Source organism: Littorina saxatilis, linkage group LG9, assembly GCF_037325665.1.
Source record: "Littorina saxatilis isolate snail1 linkage group LG9, US_GU_Lsax_2.0, whole genome shotgun sequence".
NCBI classification, from domain to species: Eukaryota; Metazoa; Mollusca; class Gastropoda; order Littorinimorpha; family Littorinidae; genus Littorina; species Littorina saxatilis.
This window is the reverse complement of record NC_090253.1, coordinates 23,686,110-23,700,694: the sequence shown is the minus strand read 5'-3', so window position 1 is coordinate 23,700,694 and position 14,585 is coordinate 23,686,110. Positions and strand designations below refer to the sequence as shown.

General features: G+C 40.2%; 1 protein-coding gene and 1 long non-coding RNA gene across 2 annotated transcripts; one reads left to right on the top strand and one right to left on the bottom strand.

The window, feature by feature from the left end:
• Positions 1-2,726: 2,726 nt before the first annotated feature.
• On the top strand, positions 2,727-11,925 carry LOC138975649 (uncharacterized). Its single transcript, XM_070348383.1, has 5 exons — positions 2,727-3,202; positions 3,876-4,092; positions 4,518-5,063; positions 7,595-7,767; positions 10,538-11,925. Exons 3-5 carry the CDS (start codon positions 4,964-4,966, stop codon positions 10,799-10,801), a joined length of 537 nt encoding a protein of 178 aa, XP_070204484.1. The 5' UTR covers positions 2,727-3,202; positions 3,876-4,092; positions 4,518-4,963; the 3' UTR covers positions 10,802-11,925.
• On the bottom strand, positions 10,518-12,833 carry LOC138975650 (uncharacterized). Its single transcript, XR_011458706.1, has 2 exons — positions 11,972-12,833; positions 10,518-11,019 (listed from the first exon to the last, which is right to left on the bottom strand). It is a non-coding gene; the product is annotated as an uncharacterized lncRNA (long non-coding RNA).
• Between the last annotated feature and the right edge of the window lie 1,752 nt (positions 12,834-14,585).

Below are 14,585 nucleotides of genomic sequence, written 5' to 3'. Positions count from 1 at the left end.
ATCAAAATTAAATTTTCGAAATCAATTTAAAAACACTTTCAGTTTATTCCTTGTCGGTTCCTGATTCCAAAAACTTATAGATATATGTTTGGATTAAAACACGCTCAGAAAGTTAAAACGAAGAGAGGTACAGAAAAGCGTGCTATACTTCTTAGCGCAACTACTACCCCGCTCTTCTTGTCAATTTCACTGCCTTTGCAACGAGCGGTGGACTGACGATGTTACGAGTATACGGTCTTGCTGAAAAATTGCATTGCGTTCAGCTTCTTTCTGTGAGTTCGACAGCTTGACTAAATGTTGTATTTTCGCCTTACGCGACTTGTTTTATTTTGAGGTAATCGATAATAGCGTGGCATGAAAAACAATTTTGTGAAAACCCGGTGAAAACATATCGCTCCAATGAATGCTGTCCATCATGTGCGAGGCCGGGAAAAATGTTACACGTACGTATCGCATGAAAACGAAAAGTGTGAAGAGAAAACTGAAACTGAAAGGAATTAAAGCGGAGAAGTCGGTAACTCAGTCAACCAACCTCTAATAAAGTGACAAATAGTACTACACTATCGACTACTAAGGTTCATTTGCTTTTGTAACCAAGAAATTAGTTTTTGTTTTTAACGGCGCCATTAAGTTAAAAGAAATGCATCTTTTCTGGTCACGTTCACATTTAAATATTCAGCATTTACATTTAACGTATACTGCATCCCGGTATCAGCATGCTTTTAAACACAATAAAATAAAAACAGCAAACCATGAACATAAGTTAATGTCCTTGTAAATCTGTTTTGCTTCTTTCTTTATTTGTGTGGGGTGGGTTTTTTTTTGCGTGTTTATTTTTGGGGGAGTATTTTATTGTTCCTCAAAAGCACTTTGGTCAATACCCCTTTAACTTTGAACTACCATTCAGTTTTAGGACTGAGTGCAAATCTTTTATTTTTGGACAACAACATGCACTGTTGGCGTTGATGTACAAAATTGATGATTGAGTACGTGTGTGTCGCCTAATAATAATGTAGCGGGAGAGCCCTGCTAGCTCAGAGTTGCAGGTACTCAGTGACCCCACCTTCCTTCTAGTCACCCCCCCTTTCCTGTAGATACCCCCATCCCCTCCCTTACAGCCAGCCCACAGCTATCACAGAAGATTAGTACCGAGTCTTTGAGAGACTGTAAAAGAGGCCGGCTCTGCGAGTCTCGTCAGTCAGCGCTGAATAAGTGCTTGCTCTCTTTCCCTCGTCTTTTTCTCTCTCTTTCTTACACGCTGCACAAGTGTGTACTCTGTCTCTGTTTCGTTGTTTGTTGTCTCTCAGCGTTGAACAAATGCTGTGTGTCTTGCTTGTTTGTTGTCTCTCAGCGTTGAACAAATGCTGTGTGTCTTGCTTGTTTGTTGTCAGTCTCTCAGCGTTGAACAAATGCTGTGTGTTTTGCTTGTTTGTTGTCTCTCAGCGTTGAACAAATGCTGTGTGTTTTGCTTGTTTGTCAAGTTGTCTCTCAGCGTTGAACAAATGCTGTGTGTTTTGCTTGTTTGTTGTCTCTCAGCGTTGAACAAATGCTGTGTGTCTTGCTTGTTTGTTGTCTCTCAGCGTTGAACAAATGCTGTGTGTTTTGCTTGTTTGTCAAGTTGTCTCTCAGCGTTGAACACATGCTGTGTGTTTTGCTTGTTTGTTGTCTCTCAGCGTTGAACAAATGCTGTGTGTCTTGCTTGTTTGTTGTCTCTCAGCGTTGAATTTAAATGCTGTGTGTTCTGCTTGATCGTCTTTCAGCGTTGCATTTAAATGCTGAACGTTTGCATGTTCGTTCTGTCTTTCAGTGTTGAGTCTACGTGTTGTTGCCGTGTCTGTCTTGTGTATGAAACAGAGCCAGCAGGAACGAGATAGGCATACATAAGAAAGGAGCCGTAGGTGTTATAGTTATTAATCGGAGTTAGGGTAAACGCTAGGTAAGACTGATTGAAGGATTGTTTGGTGCTTTGTTTGATGGGTTTGTTACTTGCTTTTCATGTAATATAGTGTAAAATAAAACCTTGTAACTGTTTCCTATGAGTTATGGTGAACATCACTGTACGTACGAGAAGTGAGCGTGAACATGCGTGTGTCGGTGAACGAACGTAAGTGTGTGAGCTTGCTTTCGTGTCATGTATTGTAACTTCTGCCTCTCCTTGACTGTTGTCCTGTAAACATGTGTTGTTAAAACTGTACTGTACGTGGCAAACTCCAACATCCAAAACACACATCACAATATTTATGTAACGCACAGTCTAGATCACTAAGAAACACACAGGGTTTCCTCTGAATACCGAGGTCGGCTAGTATTGTAGGCACATGTATTGAACACAACGCGAGGCATAGACTACATTACAATAGGGCCAGAGTAAAGGTGAGATAAAGAGTTGCTCTCCTCGGCAATCTTCAGCCTCCCCCTGAGAACAATTAATGAGGATACGGACCCTCTCTAGGGCTCCGGTTACAATAAATATTGACCACCATCAAATCAACTGAGAACATAAAAGGTAAAGGCTAATTTGATTAATTCAGATTGGTGAAAATAACCTATAACTATTCCTCTAGCTTTCAAAAAAAAAATCATTTCATTTTCATTTTCACCAGTTTCCATTTCAGGCTTTGTCCCATCGCTGGGAAGTTCGGGTCGCTCCGTTATTTTTTACATTTAGTCAAGTTTTGATAATTTCTTTGACTTAAAACTTGGTATAAAGTCAGATAATGTTGTGAAGATACTATATATATATAAAATATTACATGTACATGCTTTAGTTTGAGGTCGCGCAAGGTAGTGCAAGGTCGCGTGTGGTCGCGTGCGGTCGCGTAGTAATTAGTCAGACAGCTTTTGTGACGTCGAAAGCCGGAAAGGCAACACCGCGACCTGTGTGCACACTTCGAACTTTGAAGAGGACAACTTTTATTTGTCAATCACATAAAGTGGAAAATGGGATTTTCAAACACTCTTAAACTTAAAACCGGAGCAGTACCGACCATTCGTCCAGCAAAGTAACCCACCACCAGTAACCAATTACTCAGTACTCCGCCGCTGGACTACAGACGTTCGGATGAACCCAGTCCACATCAAGAAAGAAGAAGAAGAAGAAGAAAGCTCTGCGTCAAAAATGTCGGGGCACCCAAGGAGAAACAAAACTCAAAAGTCACTTTGAAAGTGACTCGAAGACCGTGTGTCGTCGACGAACTGCGAGGTAGGTAGAACTCAAGATGTCGCCTTATAATTTCCTCTGTCCTCTGTCCTCCCTATATTGACTCTACACTGTTTGTTCCAAAAATGCTCTCTCAGACCTACTTTTTTTTTTCGCAACACGAGTAAGTCTACTCTAAGTTTTTTCAAACTTTAGATGAATAACTTTCCTCTGGGGAGTGACCTGACACAGTGAGTGAGTGACAGGAAATACAGTTTTCATCTAGATCAGTAGAAGTGATACATTCATGTAACTTGTAAGGAACATTTTCTGCAAATCAGTTTATCCATGCACAGGCATCAGATTCAAACAACTTACAAGTCACCATGCCAGTCAGCTGTTCAGTATCACATTGTCCCATCCCCAGATGTTCGGCTTTGGATTGATTTAGATCCCCATATATATGTTTTGTCAATTTGTGCCAGTGCCACTCTTTTTCAGAACATATGTGATATAATATGTTTGTTAGAATTGATCAGTGTAGGCTAGGTGAACTTTGGTTAAAGAAGATAAAAGTAAATCAGGGATTATAAAATGGCAAGCGATTCCCAGAGCGCGGCGATTCACTGAGCGCGGCGCGTTGTGCAGCGCAGCGATTCCCAGAGCGCGGCTACTGCTGTCACATTGTTTTGTAATTATCAATTATCAGCAATCTGCAATGTCATTTGTTCTTCAGATGTTTCTGCCATTGCCGAAACCAAGGATGTCAGCGTCCAATGCAATCTGATCAACGCCCCACCTCAAAACGCAATGCGGTTCTAACCCTAAAGTGTAGGAACAGATGAGAGTGTGGGGAAGGAAGAACGAAAAGGCGAACGACAGCGCGCTGCAGCTGCGGAAGAGGACGAGCCTGCTGACGAGGATGGAGGTGAACCAGAAGATCCGCAGTTCTTGTAAGTTTTCAATAGACATAGATTCTCTACATTTTAAAAAGTAAGACAGAAGTCAAGGGTTACTTTGGGTGACAGTCAGCTATTTTTTAGCTGCTATCATTGTGTCCTTTGTTTTTGTCTTTCTCTCTCTGGTCTCTATCTCACTGGCCATAACCCTTTTTTGTCTATTAAATGGGTGAAAAACACCATAAACATGTCAAACATTTTTGTTGTGACATTATTTAGCTTAATTTCTCATCACAAGTAAGAAGCTGATTTCATCTTAAAATTTTTTTTTATACTGGATTTCACTGTCATTGCGACATGTATAACATGTAGTAATTATATCCATAGCACTAGCAGTGAATTTGTGCTTGTGTATGGCACATGTAGTTTCCATAGTAACCCTTTATGTGCTAAGAAAGTGTATAACCTGTGTGTTTTAGGAATGCTCCTGAGCCGAGACCCAGCCCCGACCTGGAAGACAAGTACATTGTCTTCCAGGCAAACTTGATGCAGCTGTTAGAGAGTTGTCCTCGATGCTCTCACCCTGCGAAGGCCTTCATATCGAAGACAGTGGGATCTTGCATCCACGTCCGACAAGACTGCTCCAAGTGCTGTTTCTTCAGAGAGTGGACCAGCCAACCGTACATAAAGCAGATGCCCTGCGGGAACCTGCTCCTGTCATCAGCTGTTGTGCTCTCTGGCTGCAGCCCGACAAAAATTCTCCGGCTGTTTTACCTGCACAATGTGCGTTACATTTTGGAGAGCACGTTCTTCTGGCATCAGCGGCACTTCATTTTTCCTATAGTGGAAAGAAAATGGAAACGGGAGCAGTCAGAGCTCATCTCGCAGCTTCAGGACGAGAGAGGAAGTCTAGAGCTGATTGGTGATGGGCGGTCAGATAGCCCAGGACACTGTGCCAAATATGGCACATACACTCTCATCGAACAGGGACTGGGGAAAGTCCTGGATATATACAGATTGTGCAGGTAAGAAAGATATTTAGGCGTTTCAGTGTCTCATACTCATAGACGCATCAAGGTAACTAATTACAATCAAAGTTTTGTAGAGAGGCATTTTTTTTCTTCAAAAATATTAACAGTAATGCATACCCAGTTCAAATCTTTTTTTTTAATCTGAATTTGACTCCTAGTTATCAACCAACCCCCACCCCACCCCAATCTCCCCCCTGACTCACCCGAGTAATTGGTGAGTGGGATTCCTTTGTGTCCGTCTTTTAGACCGAGTTGGATTTTCAGCGACTGCTTTTGACAATTGACATTTGAACTTGTCATGTACATGCCCGTTGAAACTATGTGCACGCTTAACTGGAAGTAGAACAACTCTAGATATAAACTGTGACGAATGCGATATTAAATAAAAGAGGGCAGGGAATCACAATTCCTGATAACACGACGGTGCACAACCGATGTGCAGTGAAACCCGTTCATATTTGTTTGCAAACTGTCATAAACTTTGGCAATAACATTATTAAACGAATAAAATGAGTGCCGGCTGCCGTAGCCGAAACAGTCGGCGGTCGTAACAGAAAAGTGGGGCGGCCGTATCAATGCATCGCTGGCAGTCGTAACTGCTAGCACGGCGACGCGTACCAAAAAAATACACATGCTCTTTTCCTCAGCCGATGACACAAACACACTTGCATATATATATATACAAGGTTGTCGTCACCAAGACTGAGACTGGTCTCAAAAACCGGGAAATCTTTAGATGATGCAGTTGTTTTTTATTTCAAACCCTCGAAGTATTCTCCCTTAGCGGCTACACACAGTTTAAGTCGTTGGACCCAGTCAAGAAATGACCGTTTGAAGTCGTTTTTTGGCACCTGGTTCAGACACTGGAAAACAGCCGATCCGAGGGCTGATCGACTGTCAAATCGACGCCCAGCCAATTGTCTTTTCAGATGAGGAAACAAAAAAAAGTCACAGGGTGCAAGATCAGGAGAGTAGGGAGGATGTGGCAAAGTTTCAAAGTTTTCTTCCTCTAGGTACTCTTTCACCACCTTGGATTTGTGAGCAGGTGCGTTATGATGAAGTAATTTGATCCCTTTCAATCCTGTAGTTGGTCTGGCTCTCTTGTAGTAACGAACGATGCCAGCAAGAACTTTTTCCTTGTAGTACACCCCAGTGATGCTTCTGCCTTTTTCGCGTGGTTTTTGAAAAATGACGCCCTTTGTGTTATAAAATATTGTGTATAAAACCTTCTTGCCGGAGCGACTTTTTCACACGATCCGAGGGGCATTGGCACCTTTTTTTTATCCATGCTTTGTTTTGAGCTTTTCTTTTTGGCTCAAAGAAGTACACCCAAGTTTCGTCTCCAGTCACGATCTCATCCAAGCGTTTTTGATCACATCCGTCGTATATCTTGAGTAGCCGTTGGGCAAACGTAACCCTACACCTCTTGTTCTCTTCAGTGAGGAAATGTGGTACCCATCGCGCGCACACCTTTGTGTATCCAAGTTTGTGTTTTAAAATTCTCAAGACAGACGACGACGAAATGTCCAGTGTTTCGGCGATAAAATGACTGCTCACTCGGGGATCTTCATCAACTAACCGTTGCACATGGGACACCATTTTATTGTCGGTTACAGGTGGTTTCTTCACTTTTCCCCTTGCATCTTCCACAGACGTTTTCCCTGTTGAGAAATGCTTTGCCCACCGAAAAACTGTCGCGCGAGATGGTGCTGTGCCTGGGCTTACAGTTCTCAGCTCTTCAAGTATGTCACCGGCCGTTTTACCAAGTGCCGTTCTTATTTTGATGTAGGATCGAAAATCCTTCTCTGAAAATGTGCTTTTTGCCGCCATTTTTTAGGCCAGTGTCTCTCGCTTACATGACTAAATACACTGTATCTTTACGAAAACACAACGGATCGCAAAGAAATTATGGACAATAATACGTCATGTACCAATCTTGATAATGACGTCATTTGTTATAAATGTCGTCATTTGATTCTGTGCAAAAAAGACCAGTCTCAGTCTTAGTGACGACAACCTTGTATATTGGGACACTGCTATTGATGCATTTCGGTTATGATACATCACATTACCTGATCAAATGACCGTTGTTGCTTCAAGCCTCTTGTAATCTCCACCATTTAAAAAGAAATCCCCAAATCGAACAATTTCAGCAAATACGACGCTGTCACAAATCTAAAACAGAAGCCTCAAAAATTAAATCGATAACATGTTAATCCTCATGCAATCATAAATCCGCTGAGAACAAATAAACTTTGCTGGCTTCGATAATTACGCCGCAATAATTATTAGTTTGGAAGTTACACACCTTTCGGGCTCGAAACCTTGCTGACTATGGGACTGCAGAATGCTATCGTAACAAACGGCGATTTTTTCTGTCGTAACACTTTCCCCGGCGTGTGGGGGACTGGGAGACCTGTAACTTTAATTGTAAATAGTACAGACATGGGTAAACTGTCAGATGATTTTGAATAAAATTAACACTGTGATCAGCATATTTTAATGCAATTTTCTGTTCTTTACAGGAGATGTCATCCAGTGGCCACCAAAATGTGACCTGGCTCGATTAGCTGGGAAATGGGCAGCCAGAGCTGGTTTCCCGGGCGTAGTTGGAGCGATTGATGGGACCTACATAAAGATACCAGGAACCAGGGATGCGTACATCTGCCGTAAAGGTTTCCCAGCGATGCATCTCCAGGTAACAGATTTGATCACTTTCTGTTTCAGATACGTGGATTGTTAACCTTGGCAGAACTGACCATTATGGTGCCTGTGTATTTATTCCCTATTGAAATACTGGAGTAACACTAGCAGTGTCATTTCATAATTGGAATCTACTGTCATTTTAAGTCACTATTTGAATCTTTGAATTTAAAGACAAGTATTTAACGGCACAGTGCGCCTCCCGTAAACCATCACAGATACTGTCAGGCTTTTACACACAGTATAAACAACCTTCATTATGAACGCTCACCAAAGGGAACATCCTAGGTGCCTTACGTAAAGAGGCTGAACGAGTAATTTTCAAAGATTTAATGTTGCGGATTGTCTTCAAGACAATCGGACCGAGGTGCGTTTTGGCGCTAGACCTAACTTTTAAAATCAAAATAATAAATTGACAGCGTGTTACACAAACATTCTTAAATCATAAAATAAATATTTTTTTCATCAAGACAAGATCATTAAAACTCGAAGTATTTGAAGTTAAAATAAGGAACGCCCAGAAGCAGGTTCACGTAAGGTTCGCCAGTTCCTGTGAATAGTCAAAAGTCATCGCGAGGGTTCTTGTGAACCACAGCCGTTTGTTTAGTGCATAGTCAGAGGTACATAATAACGTGCTATTGCAGACAAGCTCACAGCGAGTCGCATTCAAATTCCTGACGACTGCTTTGTCAAAAAGGGAAACTGGAATAACAGAGTTCACGATGTCGATGGCTCCGGGGTAAGATAAACCATGCAAAACAATTTTTGTGTGAAAATTGCTCGCTCTTTACGGTAAGCACCTAGGATGTTCTAAAGCGGTGAGTGTTTCAATGAAAGGGTGTTTGTACTGTGTGTAAAAGCCTGACAGTGTCTGTGATGGTTTACGTGAGAAATATTAAATGTTTAAACCGATATTGGGAGTTCAGACAAGTTTGAATTATGATGGTGTGTGGATTAATTCCAAGAAAACCATCATGAAAATGTACCTACGCCTCGTTTCTCTGACTTTTCTTTTTCTGTTGTTAGATCTATACATGTCATATACCGCTACCCCCCGCGGGTTAGGGGGAAGAATTTACCCGATGCTCCCCAGCATGTCGTAAGAGGCGACTAACGGATTCTGTTTCTCCTTTTACCCTTGTTAAGTGTTTCTTGTATAGAATATAGTCAATTTTTGTAAAGATTTTAGTCAAGCAGTATGTAAGAAATGTTAAATCCTTTGTACTGGAAACTTGCATTCTCCCAGTAAGGTATATTGTACTACGTTGCAACTATGCAAGCCCCTGGAGCAAATTTTTGATTAGTGCTTTTGTGAACAAGAAACTATTGACAGGTGGCTCTATCCCATCTTCCTCCCCCCCCCCCCCCCCCCTTTTCCCCGTCGCGATATAACCTTGAATGGTTGAAAACGACGTTAAACACCAAATAAAGAAAGAAAAAAAGAACATATACCGCTTTTAGTGAAAGTTGAGGCAGCACTTTCTGATCAAATTTATTAAAAATTTGTTCAAGCATTTCTTGACTAAGCATGGATAATCACACCGGGGACTGTGTTCCGCCTTATTTCAGCCGGGCTTGTTGTTACTCCGTTTTGAGCTGGGCTTGGTGTCACGCAAATGTAAGTGTCTGCACTAAAGTACAAACTATGTCTTCTAAAAAAACCTCATTTCCAGGAACGGATGTTTTTAGCACTAACCTAAGTAATTTGTCTCTCTATTGGTGTTATTTTTATCTGACAAGGTTTATTATGTGACCCCCATCGGCTTGAAATACGTGCAGGTTGTCGCTTTTCGGGCAAAAAAGCTGATCAAACTCAAGAAATGATAAGCAACGGTATCATGTTATGGTTTTTCTGTATCATAAGTTTGTTCTATAGTTTCTTGCTGTTATGCTGATGCATTTTCCCGAACCTGCTTTAAGGCGTTGAGGCACGAAAAGTAAAACCAAAACCCATGTCAGGCGAGTTTTGTTCCGTGCTGGACACCCAGAACAAAAGCAAGCCCAGTGGCAGTGCGGAACGCAGACAAAAATGCAGGAGGCCCAGCGCGGAACAAAACGTACACCACTTGCTTGTTTTGATTGCTTCTTATGACATAGTGAGGACGCATTGAAGCACGCAATTGATACAGATGATTATAGCTTTACCCAAAATAGTAAAAATACAGGAATATTTGTTGTTCAAATCCATCTTTGAGAGAAATTTACGTTGAACCTTCATTTTTCACTAAAAAAACCTGCATGTATGCCTTCCATTCGGCTATTGTCAATTAACCAGGTAAGCAAAAGACGTTTTTAGCTGTCTACAAAGAAAACAATTATTCCCCTTTCTACTGACATTCATCAATTTTAGCTTAGATCAGTGTGAAAGTCATAGTTTGTGTTTTTATGAAGACACTTTCGTTTGCGTGACACTGAGCCCGGCTGAAAACGGAGTAACAACGAGCCCGGCTGAAATAAGGCGGAACACAGTTCTCGGTGTGATAATGGGGATGTTTACCCTTCAAAAACATGATTTTTTTTATTGTTCTTTATCATTTCATATATGCATGTCATGGTTACGCTGAAAATGCACTCAATGATAAATGAATTATATGGGACAGTAGGCACCTCATTCACATGTTCTGCAGAGAGGAGCTGTGCTCAGCTCAGTCTTATGGTTTAGGCTAGCGAAGCATTAGGATATATACATGTAGCCTCTGTTGTGGTTGGTTTTTAGTTTCAGGCTGATAGATTATTTTTATATTGATTTACGCGACTTGTTTCAGGTTGTATGCGACAAAGACCTCCTCTTTCTGGATGTGTTTACGGGTTACACTGGGTCCGTGCATGACAGCCGAGTTTTCCCCAACTCAGATCTCCATGGAGTGTTGGAGTCTGACGCAAGTAAGCTGCCTCCAGAGTACCATATGATCGGGGACTCGGCCTACCCTCAGTCTCCGCAAGTACCTGCTGGTTCCATTCCGCGACAACGGCCATCTGACCCCTGTGGAAACTGCCTACAACAGAGCCCAGGCAAGGACAAGAGTTGACGTGGAGCGGGCTATTGGTTTGTTGAAAGGAAAATTCCGCAGACTGAAGGATCTCGAGATGACGAACATCCGTGAAGTTCCAATGTTAATTTTTTCAGCATGTGTCCTACATAACTTTATCATTATAGAAAATGGCTTGGACGAGGACGACATTGACTTGTCGGAGAGTGAAGATGAAGACGAGGACGGAGGTCAATGTGGTGGTGATCACTGCATGTCTGCAACACAAAAAAGACTGGAAATTGCAAATGTTTTTTCTTGAGAACTGTTCTATGTGTTTCAAGGACGTGTCGTATACCGTATATCATTCTACGAGGCTGAATTGATTGTAGATAACAAGTACTGCCAGTGTGTATTGAGTTGCATGTTTTTATGTGTTTCGTAATTTTCCATTTAAATTTTAATGTGTAGAATTAACTGGGTAAAGGTTGGGTTCCTGGTGAGATCTTAATCTGACTCACAAGAAACATACTGCCAAATGTTCAAATATGAAACTAAGTTATTATTTCTTTTTTCAGTTCAATGACATTTTCGTTATAAGATGACCAGACGTACCAAATAACCAAAGATGCTAATTAAAAAATATGAGTTTACAAAAAGGGGGAGACAACCTAAGGGAGAAATGCGAGGCACTCTAACAGCTGAGCACAAAACCAAAACTAGAAGATAATATTTGTAAAATAACTGTGACTCTAAAACGATAGTACAATAATAAGCAACAAAGTTTAGAACATAATAACTGAAAAAAACCACAACACAACGTAGTAAATAAAACTACAGTGATTGAGAGTTAGTATCGCAAAACAATAAAATTATGGTTATCTTACACACAAACTTAAGTAATTGACGATGTTGAGAAGAAATTGATAGAAATTCCTCTGAATCAAACGCCATTAATTCCAAATGTTCTAGTTTAAAATTGGTTATAAAGCACTGATTGGTTAATTTAGATCAATGTCAATGATGACCAGCAAAGTCACTATCTTCCTAGTTCAATATGATAAGCATCACTGTCTGAAGCATACTGAATTTTGACCAGGATTGTGCCACTCATAAAATACACAAGCATATGTTTGCCACTCAATGATTATACAGTGAGACTTGTCTCCACATATTGTTGTTAATCAATGAGCTATGTGTAGCTCCAACATAAACAACCAGAAGATTTACCTTCATTGTAAATGTTGTTCGTCCTTTGTTTTGGAAGATGACCGCAGACTCATGGTATGCTTGGATGTCTAGTCTGTCCATAAATAACTGATAAGCTTGTCCGGGCCAGGATTCCCGTTCCGCATGCGATTCTGCTACGCCATTATTGGAACTGAATATCAAGGTTTTTCAGAGAGGTTTTTAGTGTGTCCTTACAGATATATCTTTGCTTCGTCAAAAGAAACAACCTGCAGCGTACGGCAGCTGAAAATTAAAGGTACATATAGTTCAAACAATCATTCAACTGTATTTATTTGACCTTACACAGACTGTAGGAAGAGGCGAACCGTCTTGAACAAAAAAATTGTCCGCAGGAAGCGACTCCAAGAACACAGACGACTCGAAACTGAGTGACATACCTTGTAGTCTTTCTATGAAAGTAGTGGTCCAGTGAACGATACCTTCTGCCTGTGGTTTGACTTAGAGTTAGACTCTTTGAGGATGTTGATAATGACGCACGACACTGACAGACTACAGAGAGTGAGGGGGGGGGGGGGGGGGGTGGACATTTTTGGGATTAAACACTGCCATGGAGTTTATTTTATAGGAATGTTTTTAAACCTAATCTCATTGTGTTCGTTTTGAATCAAAAGTCTCACTCCAAATTCCGACAATAAGTCAATATGTCCGCCGGGTATCGATATGGTTGCTACAAGGTTGCTTCGGTTACAATACGATGAATAATGTCGAGGAATTTGTGGCAAGTGGATTCAAGCTTACCAAGATACTATTTTCAACTTCCCATTCTGGAATAGTTGTTGGCATTTGTAATCATTGTCTCGTGTATGAAATCACGTCTATTTACAGTGGAACCCCTTTTAGACCCCCCTCCAGCTCCCTTCCTATTACAGACACCCCCCCCTCCCCCCTTTCCTAATCCCATTTCAGCCCTTGCTTTGTTCAGATTTCCTTGTCGACAATGTCTGAACATGTATATGCCCTGATAAATTCTATGATCTTATTTTCCAAAATAAAGTCTAAAGAGGGTGTTCCACTGTAGCAGACACAGGCAATGTGTTGTCATATGAAAGGCAATTGTTGTTTTCAAAACTATCGGATATTTGAAGGAAAATGGATGACAAAATAAACAACCTCTCTCACCACAACATCAAATTTATTTTCTTTCGCAGTTCTAAGAAAGTATTTTTGTGAATTAAGGTCCCAAGCACATAAATGCAGAACCTCAGGTTGGCCTATAATTATGTGTCAGGAAACAAAAAAATGACAAAAAAATTAGTTGGAATTCAAAAGTCTAGCTTTTTTAAAATTTTTATTTATATATTTTTTTGGAGGCCTTACAATATTTATTTGATGTAACACGCACTGAACATAATTATAACAGGAACAAAATCATTAGATTTAACCATATTTTTCATTTGCAACGAGTGTCATAATGTTTACCTTTCTTCGTACCATAATTCAAAATGGGGCTAGGGTTACGTTTTGTAAACTTGTGCACAAATTTAACGATCGATTTTGAATTTTTTTTATATCCTTTTTTTTTTTTTATTTGTTTTTATTTTTTTTTTTTTAATTCTTTTTTGATATCCTTTATTTTTTTATATATATTTTTTTTTTCTACAATTATTTTTTTTTTTTTTTTTTTTGTGCAGTGTGTACAATTACAATGATTTTTTTAAAATTTTTATTTTAAATTTTTTTTTTTTTTTTTTTTTTTTTTTTTTCCAGTGTGACAATGATTTAAAAAAAAATTTTTTTTGTTTTAAACTGCGAAAAAAAAAAGTGTGTGTAAACAGGGATTGTTACTGGTGTTATATCCGGACATACACAAAACACAAAAAGTAACTAAAAGTGTGTTTTTTCTTGACATTTTGCTAAATTGTAAAAATAAAGTCAAATTAAATTATTTATATGTATTTAACCTTATTTCAAGCCTCCATAGTTATTTTTGAGTGATTTTGAAGACTTGTTTTATTTCGACGTCGAGGTAAAATTTCATGTCGGAGTAAAGCTCAAAATTTCACGCGGGAGTCGAGGTATCCCACCATAAACACATACACACACACACACACACACACACACACACACACACACACACACACACATGCAATAGTGCTGCGATGATAATGAACAAAACACAAAAACCAAGATCCGTGCTCCACGCTTGTCTAAGGGATCACGACAAAGAACAAGCCATCAGTGTCCATCGCTTGGCAAACGTTCACTTGGCACATCGTTTAGATTTTTCCCTTCTGGGAAGTATGACAAGTTTGCTTTTTGTTACGAGGAATAAGAAAAGAGCGCACATCGGAGATGCCATGATTTTCCCTTCTTGGTTGTTTGACAAATTTGCTTTTTTGATTTCAGGAGTAGGAGAAGATCGTGCTTTAACAATGATTCCTGTGTTGGTGATGCAGGCATGCGTTATCTTATGTCCTGAAGCAAGATGAGTAAAGACGAGAAACAAAAACCAAACCCTTCTTGGGGTCCGTGTGAGAATCTGGTTGGGAAAAAATATAGGAGAATATAGTTTAGGTAAAGGTGTGTGTGTGTGTGTGTGTGTGTGTGTGTGTGTGTGTCTGTGTGTGTGTGTGTGTGTGTGTGTGTGTGTTTG